A 24,397-nucleotide genomic window follows, 5' to 3' on the forward strand; every position below is an offset into this window, starting at 1 on the left:
AGAATATGTGAATTGATAACAATGATTCTGTTTTGACAAAGGCCACATTTATCCAGAAACTCTGGGCATGTAACATAAGTCAAGTGAGGCTTTAACTGTTGTGATTAGAAGCATTATGAAGCCTGCTTACTAGTAAACATTAGTAACAATGCTGAATTACTGCAAAGAGAAAAGAAATCAGAATTTTAACTGCTTGTCTTCATGCACCACGATTGTGGAATGCTTTGAACTGAATTATAATCATGTATTTTCATGTCTCCCTTTGCTCTAATCCCGACTTTGAGTGATAATTCCTTAGCACAGAGCACAGGTACCTTTTCTATTTTCTAATCACCTATCTAGCCTCTGCCCTATCACTCCCCTCTTAACCTACCTCACACCCAGACATGGTGGAGTATCTCCCAAAGACACGAAATCTTTCATGATCCTATGCCCCTGACCATGGTAATCTTTGTTTAGATGGAACTTCCCTTGCTTCTTCACCTGGGAAGGTATTCGTCATCCTCCTGGGATCCAGCTCAGTGTTCAGCTTCTTATAAGGATTTACCCAATCTCCCAGGCAAGGTTGTCACCCTTTCCTCTTGTCTTCAGTAAGACTTCGCTCACATCTTCTTGTAGACCAGCTCTCACTGTAATAGGGCTCTTCTTTTAAAAAAATCAATGTCTCTTCCTCTAGTACAATGGTTCTCAATATCTAGTGTATATAAGCATCACAGGATACTGTCCTAAAAAGTGCAAATTCCTGAGCCCCATTCTTCAGATTCTGATCCAACTGGCCTCAGCAGGGGTCCAGAGATCTGTAATACCATTTATGATGTTTCTGATACAAAAGTTCAGGTTAATATTCTGTAAAGAAAACAAATTATACTAAATGTGAAAAAATCAAAGTCCTGGCTATGCTTTGTTTCTGTATATGTAGGTCCAGAATAGTGATGTTCAATTAATTTTTGTTGAATAAATGAATGAATAATTTTTAAAAACTACATAATTTCTATGTTAATAATTTGTAAGCCTCCTGAAAGTACAGCCACGTAGATTTGTGTCTATGTTCACAACTATTCTCATGTAATTTTAATTAGTGGTCAATGCCAATGTAATGGTTACTCCTGAATTTTGTTCTTGGCATTCTGTTTGCCTAAAAACTTCCTTGAAAAGTACTTGAATAAAGAAATAAATATAAGATGTGCCAGAAGTATAACTAGTATGCTTGTTTTAAGAATTCATATTCAAAAAGGTAGTTCGAAACTAACAATAAGAGGCCTGAACAACAAGGTGAAATGTCATAGAGATAAATGTACATTTCTGTGTTTAGGTTAAAAAAACTCAATTGCAAAGATGAAATATGGTGTTAGAACTGGCTTGACAGCAGTTCATTGAGAAAGAACCTAGGTTTCAGCTGAAAACAACTTCAATAGAACCCAATAATGTGGTGTAGCCACTTAAGAAAACCACATAGTCAGATATGTTGAAGAGCTTTGAGGCAAGCAGCACCGGATGGCAATAGTGCCATTTCTTTGTGTTGGCCAACTCTCATCTAATATAATATAACTCAAGATCGCTGACCAAATTTTAGATGGACTCTTGAACCACTTGAAATGGGGATCATGATATTCAAAGAAGAGTTGAAGAACACCATGTCTTATGTGGGCATTTACACTGGATAAGTTTGTTACTGGTACAATAATAATGCATAACAAACAACAACAACAAATTATGGGCATCATACAATAAGCAATTATTTAGCTCATGTGTTTTTGGTTTGGCTGGAGGTTGGCTGATCTAGGATGGGGCTGCTGGGTGTTCTGTTCCAAGCTATGCATGGAGCTGGGCTTGGCCCTTCCTAATGTCTGGGCTCCACACATGTTCATTCTGGAGCACGGATTAAGTAAAGAACAGCTATAACGGCAAGGCAAGTGGGAAACACACAGATCTCGTAAGGCCTAAGTTTAGAAGTGACAGTATTATATTAGTCTAAGCAAGATACATGACAGTAAGAATTCGGGAGAATATACTCTGTCCCCCTTTTGAGAGGAACTGGAAAATCACACAGCAAAGGGCATGAATGCAAGGAGGGGTGAAGAGTTGTAACCAAGCATACTCTACCACACTCCGGATCGGCTATTGGTAGAGGCGCATTATTTTCTTTAAGAAAGGCTGATATGTGGAAGAAAAAACAAGCTAGATTTATGTATGTGTAGATTCACAGGGCAGATCAGAGACCAAGGTATATAAATGGAGATTACAGAGAAGTAGATGTTGCTTCAGTTTAAGAATTTCCTAATAAGCCGAGGTGTTTAAAAATGGTATAAAGTATTTGGGAAACAATATGGTATTAGTACAAAGGGCCCATTCTTTGGAATTGGACATAAACTATTATAGTTTAGAATTTGGACCTTTTACTTATTAAGCTATAAAGTCCTGATAATAGGAAACATTCTTAGTCCTGTTTCTTTATCTGTAACATGAGGATAAAACTATCTACCTCATTAGATGATGTTTGTAAAATACCTTATATAGGCTCCTGCCACAAAGCAAATGCTCAGTATTATGCCTATTATTACTATTATTAGAATTTTACTACTTTTGGAAATGCTCCTGTTCTCTGCCTAGCCCTTCAGACTTCTCTTTTGCTCCTTTCACACATTTCCTATAATTTAATTTTACTGAATATTATGTAATACAAGTCCACAATTATTTATCCTCAGACTCCAAATACAAAAGCCCTGAAACCAAAAGTGTTTTTCTTAAATTGGGTATCTAAAATAATTAGGCAACAAAATTATGACCTAAATTGAGATGAAGCTATGTATTTATATCTTGCTTAGTATAGTTATTCACATATTCAATACAATAATATTAATATGTATTTTTGGCCCAGATGTCACTGGGGGTGATATGCAATATACAGTATATGCATTGTATTGCCTTTCTAAAATATAAACATTTCTGCATATGAAACATCTGGTCCACAGTATTTCAACTATAGGATTATGAACCTGTGATTTTATCATATTTGGTCACCATTCTATTTCCAGCACCTAGCAAATATCAAACTCTTAATAAACACTAACTTAATGAAACAGCAGAAGAAGATGTTGAGGATATTACAAAGGGAATTCTAATTATGGAAAATGAATACTATCTCTAACTTCTTTTAACTCTATCCCACATTCTTCCCAGGTAAATTCTATTCCCTTTTCTGAGGTCCTCCCAGGTTATAATGTGAGTCTTGTTTTTGTTTTTCCAACTCTATAGTTTAAAGATCACATAGACCCATCTTTCCCATTTTGACCATAGTGTCAGAATACAAATATCTCCCTTCTCTCATTATCTGTGTGCAAGTGTAAAATGGCAAGACCTGGAGGTTGTTTTTTTTTTTTTAAATATGCAAATTGACTAAGAAACCAAAAAAACTGTGGAAGCACAGAAAGGTTGTTCAGGAGAGCAACGGAAGAGGTACTAGTGGAGAACTTGAGCTTGGATGACCAAATCGGCCTGTTACAGAAAAAAGATGATCATGATTTTCTCCAAAGATGAATTTGGCTTTACCAACTTCTTGGCTAGATGAGAACCTCAAACTCTATCCAAATACCAACTCTTTCTTATTTTTGAGTGCTGTATTTAAGTTTTCTTGTTTCCTTCCTATTTCCCCAACTAAACGCCCTACTATTCCCAAATATCTTATAATCTGATCCTCCTGAAGGACAGGTACTTCCTTAATAATAAATCATATTCTAATTTCTTTGCCTTTGCTCTTGTTGATGCCCTAGCCTGGATAAATAGTACTTACTAGTCAAATCTCAGTTTGGCATCAGCTCTTCGGGGAAGCCTTCTGCTGTTTTCTCTTTACCCTCCACTTAGCCTCCAACATCCTTCTAGCACAGTACTTATCACATGCTATGTATTTATTTGAATGTCTGTGTTATTCCTTAATTGTTCACAAATAGTCCCCTGGATTTTAGGACATCCTTCACAGACCACAGTATCTTCAAATAGCTGTTCTGAAGGACTACTTGTCACTATGCCCCAGAAGCATTTTCTGTATACTGAATTCTCCATCCTATTTTGTACAGAGCAGAATTTAGAAAACCATGGCATGACTATATATAGATAGGTTTGGTTCAATTGCCAAAGCATTTGATTTCTTTAAATTAGTTGCCAACATCTAAAAATCAGGGTATTGCACTGGAAAACTGATGCAGCAGGTTATATATTTCAAAAATTGTCTAAACAATATTTTCCATCCTTGAATTATACCAGTCACCCATTGACTGGTAAAGGTCTAATATTCCTCCTCTTGAATCTGGATGGACTTGTGACTTGTTTGTAACTAACAGAATGAGGCTAATTCATAAAAAGCAGTGCTGCCTCTGCTGTGTTCTTTGGGACACTCATATCTAGTGTCCTGAGCCGTCATGCTTTGAGGAAGCCTAAGTGACATGGAAAGCGCTATATGAGTGTTCCAAACAACGGCCCTAATTAAGGTACCAGCGTTAACTGCTAGATATGATATGAGGATTCTTTGGATGACTCCAGCCCCTAATTGTGGAGTCTCTCTTGGTTTCTGAGCCCTCCCAGGTGAGGCCCCAGACACAGTAGAGCAGGAACAAGTCACTCTTGTACCTTGTTAAAATTTCTGATGCACAAAATCCATGAGCATAGTAAAAATGGTTGTTTTATACCACTAGGCTTTGAGGTCATTTCTTATGCAGAAATAATAACTGTAAAACCTAAATTTCCAGCTTTTCTTGGGGGGGAAAAAAAAAGAATCAGTACTACCGCCCCCACCGTGCCCCGGCTTTATTACATAGACTACATGGCCACAGTATCCTAAAGGTGAAAAAAAGATAGCTGCTTTAGATAGGGCACATACCTTCTAGTTTGCCAGTCTCCACCACTACTTATTGTATACATTTACAAGCACATACATTCATGAAACTTCCTGACCCCTTAAGTATATGGTTTATATGTTAACTTTGTTTTTTTTTTTTTTTTATGGTGGAGGTAGGCTTCCTCTCACCTACCATTGAAACCAGAATTTCACTTTAGGTTTCTTATCTGGCCTTAATGCTAGATGTTTTGCAACACATCAGGTTTTTTGAGAGTTTAAGATGATCTAACACTTTCCATTTCTGAAGCTCTGATTATGTATGTATTACCAGGTTTGCCCAATATCATCTTATTTCCTGCAGCATGTCTCCAATTCTAAACTAATCTGGTGAGGAGAAATGGCTGACACATTGACATGTCTTGATTTCAATAAATGATTAAGCAGGTTTTAGTTCCTAACCGGGACACTGCCTTAGGTCCCCTTGGGAGACTTGTCATTCATATGGGGAAATGTTTTTTTATGGGGAAAATGGTTTTTCTAACTCTTCTTATTAGAGTTTCATAAAAAGTACTTTAATGGTATATTTTTAAATAGAAATTGACTACTTAGGTGAGTAGTTGTTATCATAGAAATTAACTTTAAATTAATAAAAAAATCAACAAATGCAATGAATAATTTAAGGAAACACATTGTTTCCTTCCTAAAACTCAAAGCAATTATCCTAAGTGCCTAAAATAAATATGTCAAGTAAGGCCTAAAAAAGAAAAAAACTAGTGTGCATCAAGAGCTGGATTCTCCTTTTGTTAAGGTAAATGTAAACATATCAAATCTACTGTTTATGCATGCAGAGGTCTGTAGATGGCAGGAAAATACAACTAAATTGTAGAATAACTGTGGGAAAATACCTCAAATCCAATAACCTTATGTAAATTCAATCTCATCGTTGACTATAGCATTGAGACAAAAGAGAACTGAATTACAAAATGAGGGTGAGTCACTTTACAGTGAGCAGTGCTACTTAAATGAATAGGACAAGCTGTTATATACTTAATATTATAACTTTTATTAAATTACTGGGTAACTACAGTGCCTCACACTTAAGTTTTCATTGGAAGGATTTCTGCAGACTCAGTACCAAATACAAAGGTTCACATTAAATTAATAGCCTAAGAAAATAGATAACTAATTTAATTGTTTTTTCTTGCTTAGAAGTGTCCTTTGGTCAGAACTTTTTGAAAAACATCCAAATAACTCCCTACATTTTTATTACATTAAATGCATATTGTCTCTGGACTACTTAGGTACATAGCAAAAGTCTGAATTGATTCAGATTTTCAGGTAGTTAGTCTTTATGTCTAAGGCTCTGAACTTAGCAGACATGGGTTCAAATCCAACATTCCCTACTTGAATGTACTTGGAAAAAGTCACTTAACATTTCTAAAATTCAATTTTTCTTTATATAAAATGGGGGAAAAAATCCCTGCCTCATGTGTTGTTGCAAGGATTAAATGAGATAAAGCACCCCTACACACTTAGTATAGCAGCTAGCACAAAACTATTGTTAACTATTATAAACCATTAGTAGAACCATTGTGTTCTACTCTGAACAACAAAGTAGTGGTACCCAGCTGTAGGCTCTGACCCTTGAGGAGCTAGGAAATTGTGCAAGGGATGTGAGAACCCATTTGTCCACCAAATGTATATCTGTATGTTCACTGTATATTCTGATTTTTTTTCTCATAAATAAAAGACAAATTCATTTAAAGGCATTACTGATTCCCTAACACTTTCATGTCATTATTTATATCTTCAAGCAATTGACACTAATATATATAATTACTAGTTGCTGGAGTGTTATAAAAATTTTGCATATTGTGCTGGATCTCTTCCATTTGCCTTCCCATTTTGGTTCTCCCTTCCAGCCTGCTGTCTACCTGGTGAATGACGAATGGCAGCACCATCTGTTGGATCTCCTGCCTGCTGCTTCCTAATGAGTCCAGCCAATGGGAACAATGGTAAGCAATTGGAGGGAGGGAGGAGAGTGAGGTTGGGGTACTATTTGTGGTAAGAGAGCACTTCACTCTAGGGGTAGTCTGCCACTGAATATAGCCCCCTTATTAAACTCTCCTCAAATTATCCTAATTTAAGAGTATCATTTTCTTCCCCATACCTGTGGGCCCTGACAGTTACAGATATTCAAAAAGGATGTTCATTCTAGAAAACTTTGACAACTACTGCCATATATTTCAGAGGTAGATTCACCTTTTTCCTCCTAGCACGTTCCTTTATTAATCTACAAAAGGGCACCTTCTTTTCCTAGATTGTGGGAGTGCCTCACCTGATTTGTGCTTCAAGGAAAGCAAAGGCTTTCATTTTAAAGTTAAATTTACATGGGAAAATTATATGTCTTTAACATTTCATATCCAAATAAAATAAAATTACTGTTAGAATTAAAGATCAGAACTGGTCTTCTGACTTTTATTTGCAATAGGGCCATTTGTATGGAAGTAAATAAAAGTTACTTTTTTTCTGTATGTATGATTTCGTTTGGTATAGATTCTTTTCTAAACTTTGGTCATTGTGAAATGTCGGCAAAACCTTGTGAATTTACATGATATCAAAAGGTGGATCTCTGAAAATGTTAATGCCTTTAAGGAGTACATTAAAAAAATAGGGTATCAGAACATGAATAGAATTTAAACGTTTGGTCCAATTAAAGGTGTTAATCACAGGATATAACTTGTCTTAAACCAAAGACTTCAAGTGAGTGAGTTCCCCTGGAAACTGCAACACTGGTCCTGAAATCTGAAGCTTGAATAATAAACTCATCAATCTCTTTCTTTACTTTCTCTCTTCACAGACGCAGAGCAAGAGAAAAAGATGGTCAGAAACTCATTTCATCTTTACCAGCCATTAATATGTCATTCAGTTAAGCTGCCTCCAGAGGAATCTTCAGTGAAGTACCTTTTCCGATCCATTTGAAATTTTCCATAACTAATGATACCTTACAAGATAACTGGGGATTAATTAAAGCTGTTATAGCTCCTGAACTCCAGGTGAACCTTTGTAGGGTTGTTACCTTGTGAACTTCCCCAGAATCTCTATTGAGGATGATATAATTATTCCATTTAGGCACCTGCCAGATTCTACTTTATCGTCTTCACAAATTCTGTATTCACCTGTGCTAACTAGTCAATTAAAGACCGTTTTCTCTAGATTTTGATCTATTATTTCAGTTCTGCTAAGTCACACATATTCTATTGTTTTATCTTCAAGACTCTAAATCAGCATTCCTTCTGATTTTGAACTCAACAATGCCAAAATAATATTCATACTGTTTGTAAATGCTGGAGTTTTATGCTCATGTATTTCTCTTTATTTTACTTCTTTAGAAAACATTTCCTTTCATCAATCCAACTCTTACATTTCATTGTCCAACTAAAATGCCACCACTTGGAAAAAAACAATACTAGACTGATTCTTGTAGGAAATGAACTTTCTCTCTCTCCTAATTCCTAATACTTGATTAGCCTCTCATTGTTCAACTTATATTTGTTTAAACATATATATATATATTATATATATATGCCACTTGCAAATGACTCTTCAAATTATTCAAAGCAAGTATATTAAAATATATTTAAAAATTAAACAATATGTATTGTCACTGTATGGTTAGTATATTATTTAACACAATCACTTAATAAGCACTAACTGAACTGTTAGTCTTACTCTCTGACAGTATACTTGGAACAATAGAAATAATCTAAAAGTAGGGATTAAATATATTATTTAATAAATACTCTAGTGTTTATCCATTTCTATTACAAATTAGTATTATATTAAAAAATTCTTCCTCACAGAATTTCTTGAAAACAATAGTTCACTTATTAATGCATTTATTTATTTTTCACTCATTCATACAAAAAATCTTTATTGAGAACCTCTAGTGCTCCAGAGACTCTGCTAGTATTGAGGGTATGATTTTGACCAAAATAGACATTTTATAATTACTTTATTATTATGTAGTTATTGTAATATATAATATTAGTGTCATTGCAACTCATTTCATGACTTTTTGGTCCCTTCTGGTTTAGCACTAAATTATCTGAGAATCATATATGTATTTTGCCAGTAAATGTTAGACATATAATTCTGAATTTTGTATTCTCTTTGAGGAATGAGGCTCTTATTTTGTATCCTCATAGCGTAGAATATTTTAGGCCTGACATTCATGTACCCAACAATCATCCTTTCAGCACACACCTTATGAAAGACCCAATGCCTGGTATTGTGAGGGATATGAGGGTGTATCAGACAAGGATTTGGGGCAAGTAGTAAGGATGTAAGTGCCATGTATACAAATAATCCCAATGTAAGCCAGAGAAAGTATATAGAAAAGTAAAGATGTGGTGCTATTGGAATTCAGGACAGAAATCAATCATTCCCAAACAAAAGGTTAAGGTAAGACTTTTTGGAAGAATTGGCTTTTGAGCTAAGTCTGGAAGGAAGAGGAGAATTTAGCCATAAAAAATTTAGTGGATAGGAAAAGGGAAGGAGAATGCAGCAGAAGTGCATAGAAAATGTCCTTTTCCATACAAATTACACTTCATTAAAAGAAGATAAAACATTTTTTCCCAAAATTATTCTATATTACCATTACTTTTTATAAATAAATTTGTTCAATAATTATAGTAGTCACTTTTCAAATATTCAAAGATAAATTATCCTACTCTTATATTTTTCTTCATCTTTGTCTCTTAATGTCACTTAAACCCATTTAAATATCACCAGAAGAAAGATACAGAATGTCCCTCATTTTCATAAAATTATTCCAAAATCTCTATGATCTAAATGTAGCTCTACAGAGCTAAATCAAGGAATTATTTTAGTCCATTCTAACTGTGTTTGTAGGGTGTGGTAGTTATGTTTTCTATCTAAGATTTCTGAAGCAAGTTATAGACGTCTGTTATCACTATTTTATTTATTAACATGTAATGATGAACTAACAATTTGATTGAAAATATTAGCAAATGTTTTAAATATGTAGCCAATTTGCACACAATACTCTGCTCAGTGTCTATGGTATAATACAAAACTTTCCCACATCCTAAATATCTGTGCTGTGTTCCAATATGTAATTGGGATTATTCAGATATTATTCATAGCGGAAGCTCTTGGTTCATAATGGCTTCTCTGTATAACCTACTACAAATTAACCAATTACTCAATGTTGAAGGTGGTTATTTCCACAGTGGTATCTTAACTCATATTTAGCTTTAAATGTAACAGTTCACACTCACCTTTTTCTTAACTGCCCACAGTATTCTTCCTAAACAAAATTTCCCTTCACTCCTTTCATTATGTTGTCCCTTTGGCCATTGGAAAATCCAGACTTCTGTACATGTAGATTTCTTCCACTCCATAATGACCTTAAAGTTGTTTCTTTCTTTGCCCCATCGTGTCCCTCAAATATTACTTACTAACTCTTAAAGGAGACTTGTTAGTTAAGTCTCCTTGTGTGTAAATAAAGTTGGTCAATAAATTATCAATGCTATAATGATTTTGCAACAATTAGTTCCATTGCCTTCTGTCAATCACATAAAGGGGAGAATCACTTAACTATCACATGGACTCCCTCTATTTTCCTATGAAATTTGTAACTGGTTTTTAGAAAAATCTTAGATGATTCAGTTTTCTAAAAATTCATTTGTTTTACACAATTTTATTCATAATTGCCAAAAAATAAAAGCCAAACTCAAAAGGCTACATATTGCATTACTTCTACTTATATGACATAGAAAAGGCAAGACTGTGGTGACAGAAAACAGATGGTGATTTCTAGGGCCTGGGTGATAAAAATGCATTATATCTTAATTTTGAGGGTGGTTACACAGTTTGCATTTGCCAAATTCATACAACTTTACTCTAAAGGGATAAATTTTATCATATGTAAATAACACCTCAATAAATCTGACTTTGAAGAATTAAAAATTCATTAATATCACAGATTTTGAACAATCTAAAGATTATATATATATTTTTTCAACAATATTTAAGAGATCTATCAAGAAAATAAAGTAATTCTTGGTTCCATAAGATGTTTTAAGAATTTCCCACTTTTCAGAGTACCAATAGTATTTTCCTATCTTTTGTTTTACAAATTATGTTTTAGAAAATAAAACCATATTGATTTGCTTTTATCATTGTCTTAACTACAAGTTTACTAAAAAAAAAAAAAAAAAACCTCTAAAAATAAGAGTATTTAATTAAATACCAGCTTGTTTAATGAGTTCATGGGTTATGATAATCATCTGGTCTCAGAATGACAGACTACTATTTCAGTGTTTGCAATTGCAAGATTATTATGTTTTACCTCTCACAGTCTAGTAAGCAACTTAATAATTCAGAAAGATAATGGAAAAAAAATCACTGCTAGAAACTCTCACATAATATAACTGATATTCAGATTCAAGAAATAAAATAGCAGGGTTAGAGATAATGATAAGAAGGATGCTTTAGACAGCAAATGCCTTACCTTTGCGTTTGGGTCGCATAGCTATTATCATAAGCCTCATATGTTGGGTCCTCATATTCACCCCCATAGCCATCATCGTACCCCTGAGGCAAAAAATGGTAGAAAGACCTATTAGCAATCAATCTGAATAACTTTGATATCTTTTTCATTAATAAGATTTTATATAATGTGACCTTGGTTTAGTTTTATGTTTGGTTGGTGACCATATATCACATTTTACTAGATTAGCAATTCCCACATAACCTTGAATAATATTTCATGGATCAGGTATTAATGTTTGTTAATTAAAATCAGGATATCATTGAAGTAGCAACACTTACTCTAAGATTTATTTAGACTTTTCATTAGTAATATTGAAGAAAAAAATTATAATGAAGACAATTTAAGAAATTCAAAACATATTTTTCTTTTGAAAATACTTGGTTAGATAAGAACAATTGTGATACACTAATGATGGTGCTAACATATTTGTTACAACCCCACTAGGAGTGTTTTTTATTCTTCTAATAATAATCATAATTAAGATAGAAACTATAAAGTACAGGATTCCTAAACCTGTAGCCAACTTTCAGCAAAAAAGATGGAGGCATTTCTTCAAAAAAGAAATAATAAATAAATAAAAGAAAGAAAGGGAAGAGGAAAGGAGAAAGGAAGGAGTGAAATAAAGACCTTTTATTTTCTTGCACATTCTATGATTTTTTAAATCTCTTAATTAAAATAATGGTGTATAGTGAGTTTTATTACCTGACTAAATTACACTAACAAAGCTACAGCAGATTTTGTCATTGCAGCATGTGCAAGCAAGCTAGCAAGTACACACTCCAGTTATCAATCACTCTGTAAATGATTCAGTTTTATTTCCCTTTGTGGTCATTGACTTTAAACCCTAGCCATCCATCTCAATTACTCCATATTTTTGAAAAATCCTTCAAGTTTTCTGACTCCGGTGCTGGTGGATCACGTTCCCTGGAAAGCACTTCCACCTCATCCTATCAATTCATAATTTCATTTCAGTATGGAGGTTTATAAATCTCTCTTTTTTAATCTTGTTCAAAAATTTCAGCAGAAAATATCTAGATGTGATAGTTTCCACATTAATCTTGATTAAGACTTTTGAGCCCATTTAATCCAAAGACTAATTTTCTCATCAACTTAAGAAAAGTTTTGAAAATTTTATTTATTTCTTCTTTTCCATCAGGTTTACTCTTTAAACAATGCTATTATTTTACATATTAGGGTTTCTGAATCCAACTTCCATTTCTTCTATTTTTTAATTTCATCATATTTTTTTGCTCTACCGCATGGAATAGTTTCTCTATTTGGCTTTTGAATACTCTAATTTGAGTCCTATTGAATTTAAAATTTTTAAAACATTCCAAAGTTAATTTTTGTATTTATAAAAAAATTACATGCAGATTATTTAAAAATAGTACTAAAGGGTTTATGTCCCCAAACTAGTAGCTTCTTATCTTGTTCTTCTTCAACTTCCAGTATTCTTTCAGTCTTTTCATCTATTATTTTAGTATTTATTTTTGTGTTATTAAGTAATACAGTTAATGTTGCTTGATTTATGAATTTTAGTCATTTTCTATTGACTAGCCATTTAGGTGGCTAAAATTTAGTTCTATTATAGAATCTTCCCCATATCTCTCCCTATACCTATCTTCTTAATATTATTTCATAATAACATTTTATTAAATAAATAGCCACTTCCTTTTGTGTTACATGGAGACTACTTCCTGAAGAACCATAAAAACTAAACCAAGGTCACATTGCCACACGTGTCTCGTGCAGTGCAAACTTCTTTTTAAGTATCAGGCTTTTTTTGGTCATCTACCAAGATTATAAAAATATGGCTTCACTCACCTTAACTTTTTATTCAGACTCAAGAGCTCTAGCTTCCAAAAAGAGGCAAAGGAGCTCTAATTTGTTTTGTTTTGTTCTATTTTATTTTTGTTTGTGTCTTGTAGCAAGGAGCTAGAGCAGCTGGGGGGCCAGGGTAGATATATGTCTTCAGGGCCTCAATTTTCCTGAATTCCCTATGTTTTCCCCCATTTTCATCTGTTGAAATGCTACTGATTCTTCAAGGTCAGTATAGACGATACTATCTTCAGGAAGCTTTTCCTGTTCCTACTAACCATATGGCAACTCTTAGTCCTCTGAATTCTAATAGCCTGTTGTTTTTTCTCACCATTACTTAGAATTTCTAAAAATGTACTGTATTTACTTTTCTACAATTTTCTCTCTTTGTAGAATTTAAGCTTCTGAAAAGCAAAAACTATATCATAATCACTTTTTTGATGCTTTATGGTACTTAGCATAGTGTATTCCATAGAGTAGTCATTCAATAAATATATATTGAATTGTTAACTTAGTACAAAGGAGACCATTCTCATCCAGTACAGATATGGATCAACATAAATTAATCACCTCTAAAAGACAACTACTTCAAATGATAAGTATATAGTACTATTGTATCTATTTATGAAGAATAGCTTTACTATTTGGTTTGGGAAGATTATTTCATTTTACTTCTGCACTTCTACACTTTTTAAATGTTACATAGAAAATCCACAAAATAGATAGAAATCTTTCCTGTTAGGCTACAATTTCATGAAGCATATAATGCAATGTAAACTACCATTAGACCACAGTCACCAAATAGAAGCATCACAATATTTAAGATGCCAACACTGTAATCTAAATGTCAAAAACAAACCATAAATTATTCATGAGTATATCCTCATTGCATAGATCACATAATTTTCCTAATGCTAACAGTAGAGGGAGTGGGTGGCTTCCTGAAGAAGAGGGAGGAAAGCAAGAGTGTACTGAAACCTGGGGTAGGGAAAGACAATAGCATAGCCATGAAGGGTGTGGACTTTGGCTTTATTCTACCTGAATCAAACCCTGGATCTTCACAAGATTCCCATATGTGGAACCGTGGCCAAGGGTTTAACTGTTCTGTACTTCAGTTTCCTCATTTGTAAAATAAGAATATCACCAACCTCATAAATATTTTATAGGAATTTAACCACATAGTACTGTACCTGTAAAGCACACACACGATGTCTGACATAGAGCGATTGCTCAGTAACTATTCACCATTATGGAGAATTAAGCAGGATTTGAAGAACATGTTATTTTTATGTATACTTCAGAGACAGCATGAAACTCTTGAAGGAAGAATAAAATTTAGGAAAAAAAGGCAGAGAACCAGAGAATTCTGATCTATTCTGAAATTTTATCAAGAGTTAGGCCCACCTCCTTTCTTGAGAATTTGGAATTAGGACTGAGATTCTGGTTCAGTTTAGGTTCATTTATTTATTCATTCATTCATTCCATAAACATCTGTTGAACACTTACTACACGCTAGGCACTGCATTAGGAGCTAGAAATTTGGCAATGAAAAAAAAAAAAAAAGAAAAGTAAAGAAAAACTGGGAGAATTATATGGATCTGCAGTCTCCAACTACTTGGGCCATGGACCAAGGTCCATACCTGTGAGGAACCGGACTGCATCACCGACTAACCTCTGCACCCTACCTCTCCAGTCTGTGGAAAAATTATCTTCCATGAAACTTAGGAACCGCAGGCACAGAAGGAGGTGAGCAGTGGGTGAGCGGCAGGCAAGCAAGCAAAGCTTCATCTGTCATCTGTATTTACAGCCATTCCCCATCACTGGTATCACTACCTGAGCTCCACCTCCCCCACTGAGCTCTTCCTCCCACGCCCAAAAAAGGTTGGGGGCCACTGATGAAAGCTCTATTACAAAGAAGGTCTATACCTACAAATAGGAAATGGAGCAGTTAGGCCGAAGTTCTCTGGATGTTTTGTAAAAGATGCCCTTCCTTTGTTTTTCTCGGCCTAGAGATGAAGTGCTGGCAATAAGGTCCTGGAGGAAAACGAAACATACTGAGATGCAGGGAAAAGTAATGGCTGCTAACCAGAGATCCCTCATACACAGTTGAGAACAACTAGCTGGTCCTGACATACTAATTTTTTTAAAATTTCAGAATATTACAGGGGTACACATGTTTTGGTTACATAATTTGCTTTTGTACAGTTTGAGTCAAACTTTTAAGTATGTACTTCACCCAGATAGCATGCATTGTACCCTTTAGGTGTGAATGTATCCATCCCCTTCTCACCCCTCCCACCTATTTGACTTCCATATGTGCACATAAGTGTTGGTTGATGAGTTCCACTTTAGTATTGAGTACATGCGGTGTTTGTTTTTCCATTCTTGTGGTACTTCACTTAGAAGAATGGTCTCCAGTTCCATCTAGGTTGTTACAAAAGATACTAGATCACCATTTTTTTTTTTTATGACTGAGCAGTAATCCACGGTATATATGTACCACATCTTATTAATCTAGTCAAGTATTGATGGGTATTTGGGTTGTGTCCACATCTTTACAATTGTGAATTGTGCTGCTATAAACATTCAAGTGCAAGTGTCTTTTTTATAAAATGTCTTTTTTTTCCTTTGGGTAAAAACCTAGTAGTAGGATTGCTGGATCAAATGGTAGGTCTACTTTTAGTTCTTACGGGTATCTCTATACTACTTTCCGTAGAGGTTGTACTAGTTTTGCAGTCCCACCAACAGTGGATAAGTGTTCCTTTCTCTCCTCATCCACACCAGCATCTGTTGTTTGGGACTTTTTGAATAAGAGCCATTCTCAGTGGAGTTAGATGAGATCTCATTGTTGTTTTTATTTGCATTTCCCTGATGATTAGAGACATTTGAGAATTTTTTCTTGTGTCAGGAGCCATCACTCTATCAGACTTCAAGCTATACTACAAGGCTATAGTAACCAAAACAACATGGTACTGGCACAAAAACAGAGACATAGATCTATGAATCAGAACAGGGAACCCAGATATTAAACCATCCTCATATTGCCATCTAATCTTTGACAAAGCAGACAAAAAGATACACTGGGAAAAAGAATCCTTATCAATAAATGGTGCTGATCACATGGGACAGCCACATGTAGAAGACTGAAACAGGAACCACACCTTTCACCATCCACAAAAATTAATTCACAATGGATAATAGACTTAAACTTAAGGCAGGAAACTATAAGAATTCTGGAAGAAAATGTTGGAAAAACTCTTATAGATAGTGGCCTAGGCAAAAAATTTATGAAGAAGACCCCCAAAGTAATCACAGAAGCAACAAAAATAAATAAATGGTACCCAATCCAATTAAAAAGCTTCTACACAGTCAAGGACACAATCAATGGGCAAATAGACAACGTACAGAATGGGAGAAAATATTTGCATGCTATACAGACGATAAAGGGCTGATAACCAGAATCTACAAAGAACCCAAGCAAACCAACAAGAAAAAAATCAAACAACCCCATTAGAATGTGGGCAAAAGACATGAACAAGGAACATCATCATGGAGAATATTTCTCTTCTCTCTAAGATTTCTTCAAATGTGTGAAGTTATAAAGTCTTTAGTTTTCTATTCTTTAAGCCAAATGAGAACAGGTCCTTACAGGATCCTTATGAAACATAATCGTGATTATTTTCTGGATCTTTGCTAAGTCCTCCACAATTTACTCAAGGTACAAGGTGAAGTATAAGCCTAAAACAAAAGCCTAACCAATAATGAAAGAAGACAATTTCTTTGTAGTTTCCTATAAATTATAGATCACTTTATGTATTTGAGTATTTGGGCAAAGCAACATATAGGATGGATACATATATTACTATTAATATAAACACATAACAGTACAAAGCCAGCTCTTTTCAAATTTATTCTGGAAAATGTGTTGTTTTTTTTGTCTTTAATATGCCTACTAATTTCTCAAATTAATGAAGTCATTGACTTAAATACTCATTCTTGAACTATAATTTCTATACCAGTTTTGGGTTCTCAAATCTAAATAATATTGGGTTTGCACATAAGCTCAAAATAATAGCAATTCATCAGACTTTACATTAATCACTGAGTTACCTATTATCCAGGCATTAGACATAAAAGACGACTAAGACATAAATCCCATCTTGGAAAGTTCTTAGCCAGTGGTGTTCTGGGAAATGCTTAATAATTGCCTCTTCAAAAAAAATGTATGCATATGTGTTTATATGCATATGTACATATAAATTCATTATACATTCTACTGAAATAAAAGACACAATTTACAAATAAAATATAGAATTTATTACAAATTCTATACACATATAACTTCAGTGTGCTTTGCAAAATTCAATGTTTTTATAATTTTATTGTCACAATAATTCCCAATAAATCCCAGCACAATTAAATACTTGATTACTATACAATTTAGCAAAGAAGATGATCACGTTATGGATGAACATGTATGGTTCTGATAGGCATGTCATTTGACATTTTCATTATGTTGATCAGTAAAATATAAGTGAAATCTCAAATATGTATGTCAGAATTTTACTTGTTTGTTAGTGATAGGAGCAACTTTCTTCTGAATTAGATAATGGTTTTCACATATTGGAAAAATATTCCTCAATTTTGTGTTCTATTTACAATGTAAAGGCTATTAACATAACACACTTTTAAATCTGCATTATTAACATTTTCTCAATAGCTTTCTTAAGTCTAGATAATGAACTAAATAAAAAGGCAAGTCCTGGCTTTTAGCATTTGCCAACATCTGTGGTGTAAAAAATCAACTGCAGTTGATTTCAAGCTATCAACATGATGTCATTGAAAACAGATTTGAGAAGAGATGAATATTAGCACATCATTATATATAATTTCCACCATGCAGATACAATGGACATAAATAACCTGAAGAACATAGATTATAATAAAATAGATAATAGAGAGTTTATAAATGTTTACTATCTTTATTTTTAACGTAATTTAAAGTTCATTCAATTTAATTGTTAATAATGGCTGTGTTTAGCAATTAATTCACAAAATTCCTAAAAATTTTACAAGGAATTTGGTGAGCCAGTATGAGTCAGCTCTGGCACACCACTGCTCTTGGCCTAATAGAGGAGATCAACAAATGTATATTCGATTGAAATATTAATGGAAAGTACTCCATTAGAGTATCTAATAGGTGCTTTGGGAGCACATTGGAGGGATGCCTAAATTGGTCTGAGGGTTTCAAGAAAAATTTCTCAGGGGAAAGTCTTATTTGAGATAGGTATTTGGAGAGAAGTAAATATTACCCAGGTAAAGAAGCAGGTAAAATGAGAGCATTCCATTTCCAGGCACATCAAATGTGAATGCATGGCATCATGAAAGAAAACACTTTTGGGAACTGCTAGTAGCTAGAACTATTTAGGTCATTAAATATGAAATGTACAATTTCAAAACAGGAGTGTAGTTTATTATATCTCAAACAAGAAGCAGTACAATTAGTCAAAGTATGCATCTAAACTATCCACACAGTTTTATCATGTTAACAGTAGCTCGTTTATGCCAGCAGTGAAGAAGCCTGGACAGTGAGTGGCTATGAAATTATGAAAGGTGTTTTCCACAGCTTGTTGAGAATTGAATATTTTTCCTTGCAAGAAGTGGTCCAAAGCCTGAAAGAAGTGGTAGTCAGTTGGTGCAAGGTATGGTGAATACGGTGGACGACAGAGAGTTTCCAAGTCCAGTCTCTGTAGTTTGAGCAGCATTGTTTGTGTGATATGTGGTGGAGTGTTATCTTGCAAGAGAATTGGCCTGTCTCTGTTGACCAATCTTGGCTGCTTAATTGCAAGCATCCTCATCGTTTCATCCAACTGGCTGCAGTACACATTCACTGTAATCAATTGACCAGGTTTCATGAAGCTGCAGTGGATAATACCAGCACTAGACCACCAAACAGACATCATTAATTTTTTTTGATGAATATTCAGTTTTGCACTGTTTCACCACTTCATCCAACCTTTGTGCCAGATGCTTGTGATTGTCAAAAAGAATCCATTTTTCATCACACATAACGATATGATGTAGAAATGGTTAGCCTTTATGTTGTGACAGCAAAGAAAGGCAAGCTTTGAGATGATTTCTCTTCTGACGCTCATTTAATTGATGTGGAACCCATCTATCCAGCTTCTATACCTTGCCAATTTGTTTGAAATGACCCAATATTGTTGGAATAGTAATGTCATACCTTGCTGCTAATTCATGCCTAGGCTGAGACGGATTTGCTTCCACTATAGCTTTCCACTCATCATTATCCACCTTGCTGTCAGGTTGCCCACGTGACTCATTTTCAAGATTAAAATCACCAGAATGGAACTTCTCAAACCATTGACATACTGTGTGTTCATGAGCCACATCTTTCCCAAACACTTCATTGATATTTTGAGCTGTCTGCACTGCATTGGTTCCATGATGAAACTCATATTCAAAAATAACACGAATTTTTGACTTATCCATGGTTTCACAAAAATTGTTCTAAAAAATAATTTAAAAGATAATCACAAGCCAAAACATGTGTTTGAAAGACTGATGAATTTATGTCCCTTCACAATAAGAATAAAACAAGAATTGTCAAAGTGAAATGTCAGAGGTATCAACTGTCAAACTTAGAACTTAAGGAAATCGACATTTCATATTTAATAACCTAATAATTAAAGCACAAAATGCCTAACAAACAGTAAGCAGTTAGGCTGAATAAACATAGAGGGGTCAGGTCTGAAGCGTTTCTTATAACTTGGTAAGGAGTTTAATCTGCATCTAGTAGGTAAACGAGACATTGAATGGTTCCAGGCAGTAGGATGACAAAATTTAGATCAGCATTTTGTAACTTTTATTTGACTCAAAAATAAAAATATCCTGGTCTTTTGAGAGTAGGCTCCATTTTTTCCGTGATTTTCTTGAACATGCTAATCATAGTTACTATAAAGTTCCTGAAAGATAACTCCAACATCTGAATCACCTGTGACTTTATTTTTCCTCTTGGTTTTTGTATATTTGATATGTTTTCTAAAATGTCTTGTAATTTTTCATTGAACTCTTAATATTGTGTATAGAAATTTGTGAAGACTTTGGATGATGGCATTTTTTTCCAAAGAGGATTAAGTGTTTTCCTGGCAGGCAATTAGAATAGCAACAGATAACCCTGATACCATTAAGAGTTGGTTTTAGGCAAATGGATATAGGGCTAGAAGCTTAGTCTGAGCTACAGAGATAGTTCTAGTAGTCATCAATATATAGATGACAACTGAAATAACTACCACTGTGCACAGTGTCTGATGAGAAGAGAAGTTTAGTCTACACCATGCTCTACATGAACACAATGTTATATGCCCTACTTCCCTTCTAGGAAATGAGGGTACAGGCATGAGCTGTAATAAATATATTTTATATGAGAAGACTCCACTCTATAAAGAAAATCAGTCTTGAATTTATCCAAAAGATATTATTTTTAGAAAGGCCTTGTAAAATTCCCAAGCCAATGTGTGTGTGTTTTTTTCCCTTAGCATTGACCTGTAAAATTTCTGGCTTAACTTTTGTGTGCATTACTAACCATAGACACAAAATGGAAATTTTTTGAAGAAAACAGAAACAAACAGAATAGGTATTAAATTGCCTCTAGATATAGCTACAGTCTTTCTAGTCAGCATTAATTTATGGAGGCTGAGGTTTTTGAAGATTTCTTGTAACTCAGAGAAAGGAATCATTACACAAAATAGTTTAGAAATGTCTCTCATTACATATTTTGGGAAATCATATGTTTCCAAAATATCGTATTATGTCATTGACAGTTTGGGTAATGTTGCTTTTGTTGTTGGTGGTGGTGGTGTTTTAAATTTACCTATTTAAAAAGTTAAGTAGGACTATGGGAAATTGTCATTTTTGTAGGTCAAAAATGATCAAATGTTGACAACCTAATACTGATATTAGAAACTATGAAACTGCCATGTTTTTGTCAACTAAAGCAAAGCAAAAATGTTTTGTGATGCTACTAAGCTATTGTGGCTCTCAGAAGAAAAGCATTTGGAAACTTACACATCTAAAATGTCATCTTGACTCTGTTATACCCTACATTTTCTTTAAAGACTTTAAATTTTTTTTTCCTGGGAATACTTATTTATTTGGTCTATTAACACCAAGATCTGCAAAAAACAACCTCTAAACACAAGATAAGAAAACTCGAACATTAACATTCTTCTTCAATTTGTGTAAGCTCTGCAGTATGGAAAATATACTTGGTGACAGATTTAGCATTTGGTTATTATCTTTATTTTGGGTTTTATTTTCTGTAAAAGGTCCATGGGTATTAAAGAAAATATATAAATTAAAGGAAATAATATGAAATTTTCCAATACAATTGAGAGAAAAAGAAAATACAGTTAACCAAGCGATAATAATCAAGAACTAGGAAATTTTCTACAATAAAGCAGTTTGATTATGAGGGTTGAGATTATAAATCTGTCACCAAACACTAAAATGGTATGCACAGAAGTAATTAACAAATGTTGACCTTTAATATTATTGAATGTAATTAATAGGTTAGATAGGAACTTGACATTTAACTTTCTTTATGAAGTGCACTTCTTATTACATAAATATGTTCCTTTCTTAACGTCTCAATTTAAACCACAAAATGCAAGGAATGTCCACTTCATATATGAGCTCTTGTTGCTACAAAAGCACTTCATAGAAATAATTCAAATTTTATATCTAGAATCTACAAAGAACTCAAACAAATCAGCAAAAAAAAGACAAATAACTCCATTAAAAAGTGGCAAAAGACACAAAGTTCATTCAAAAGAAGATATGCAAATGGCCGACATGAAAAAATGCTCAACATCACCAATCGTGAGGCAAATAAAAATTAAAACCACAATGAAATATAATAGTATCTTACCCCTACTAGAATGGCATTACTAAAGAATAAAAAAAAAATAGATGTTGGTATGGATGTGGTAAAAAAAAGGAACACTTATACATTGTTGGTGGGACTGTAAATTATTACAACCTCTATGGCAAACAGTATGGAGATTCTTTGAAGAACTAAAAGTAGACCTACCATTCCATCCAGCAATCCTACTACTGGGTATCTATCCAAAGGAAAAGAAGTCATTATACAAAAAGACACCTGTACCTGAATGTTTATTGCAGCACAATTCACAATTGCAATGACAATGGAATCAACCTAAATATCCATTAATTGGTGAGTGGATAAAGAAAATGTGGCATATATACACCATGTAGTACTACTTAGCCATAAAAAGGAATAAAATAATGTCATTTGCAGCAACTTGGATGGAACTGGAGATCGTTATCCTAAGTGAAGTATCATAGGAATGGAAAAATAAACACCACATGTTTTCCCTGATAAGTGGGAGCTAAACGATCGGCACACATGGTTATAAAGTAGTATAAAGAATATTGGAAACTAAGAAGGGGGAAGAATGGGAGGAGACAGAGGGATAAAAACTTACCTAATGGGCACAATGTATAATATTTTGGTGATAGGCACACTAAAAGCCCTGACTTCAGCATTATACAATTCTTCCATGTAATAAGAACACCTGTACTCCTCAATATTTTGAAATAAAAACCATTAAAAGCAAATAAACATATGGCCAGACATAGTGGTTCAGGCCTGTAACCCCAGCACTTTAGGAGGCCAAGGTGGGAGGTTAGCTTGAGGCCAGGAGTTTGAGACCAGCTTGGACAACCTAGTAAGACCCCATTTCTACAAAAAAATTTTAAAAATTAGCGAGGCATGGTGGTGTGCCTGTGGTCCCAGCTATCATTGAGGCTGAAGCAGGAGGATCACTTGAGCCCAGGAGTTGGAGGCTGTAGTGAGCTATGATTGCATCACTTCTCTCCAGCCTGGGTAACATGGCGAGACTCTGTCTCACAAAAAAAAAAAAAAAAAGAAAATTTTTTAAAATCATAAAATTTATTAAAACAAAAACTGAACATGAGATGCCAATTTTATAATAGTCAATATTAATTTGAAATGCTTGTGACAAGTAGACTCTTGGCCAAGGATTATTTATACTTATTCATATTTCTTTCCTTAAAACTTTTATAGGACTATCTCCCTACATTTTTATCATACATTCTATCTTTGATTTTATATAGATAAATTTATTAGAAAATAAAAAAGATTTTTAATAGCGTCTTCCATTTCCTTTTACCCACTGAACTAATGGCTGCCTATTATGGATTGTTGGCTGGTTTGGGATAGCACTGCAATGGATACTCCTCAATGTGTGGCTTCTGTTACTGAGGTAGGATGGTTCATTTGCTATGGGAAATCATTGTGTGTTCAAAACCAAACAAAAGCATTAAGGGTCCACACCATCAGTGAGGAGTCACTACACCTAACAGTCTAGCTCTGCAATTAAGCAATACTTACATTTTTGGAGTTTCCTATGGAAATCAGTGAATAAGTCCCAAATAAGTGGAGGGTATTCTATAATACATTAGTCTTCTATGTAAATTGTAGCTAGCAAACAATTTTCCTGTATGTATGAATATGTACATTCAATATGAAGGCTAGAAATTGTATGTTTCTGAAATCTAGCTTCTTCGGAACTTAAAAGCTCCCAAAGAACTACAAAATCGTCTTTGACGGCCATGAATATGTAACCTAGTATTCTACACTACCAAATTAACCTCTGGGGAGGCTAATTCTAACTTTTAAAAAAACCCACTAAAATCAAATAACAAACCTCAAGAGGGACATGTGGAGGTTATGCATACATAAAGATAAAATTAATAATATTCCATTAAAGTGAAAAACATTCAGATTTATATATAACAAGCACATATTAGGAGACCACTAAGTGCCCATATTTGAAGTGTTTATACACACAGTATTTTGTTAAGAATCTAAATCAACACTATATGGCATGTACTATATCTTTACACCCATCTAACAGATTAGGAAAATAAGAAATAATTTCATGAGGCCATAGCCCACTAGGAAGGGTCCTGGCTAAAATTCAAACTCAGTTCTCTGGCTCTGTTGAGTATTTAATCTCTAGTGCTTTACTAAAGGCTTAATATCATTAATGGCAAAACATAATTCTCATGACCGTTTTTAAATCATTTGACTAAGTTTACAA

The 24,397-nt window shown here is 34.0% G+C and overlaps 1 protein-coding gene across 1 annotated transcript in view; it reads right to left on the reverse strand.

The window, feature by feature from the left end:
• Positions 1-24,397, reverse strand: part of KHDRBS2 (KH RNA binding domain containing, signal transduction associated 2) — a 511,795-nt gene that overhangs the window by 35,803 nt on the left and 451,595 nt on the right. Inside the window, exon 7 of the mRNA XM_045542235.1 lies at positions 11,370-11,452. Coding sequence (XP_045398191.1) covers positions 11,370-11,452 — 83 coding nt within the window. The remainder of the gene's footprint in view (positions 1-11,369; positions 11,453-24,397) is intronic.

Source organism: Lemur catta, chromosome 2 (assembly GCF_020740605.2).
Source record: "Lemur catta isolate mLemCat1 chromosome 2, mLemCat1.pri, whole genome shotgun sequence".
Lineage (NCBI taxonomy): Eukaryota > Metazoa > Chordata > Mammalia > Primates > Lemuridae > Lemur > Lemur catta.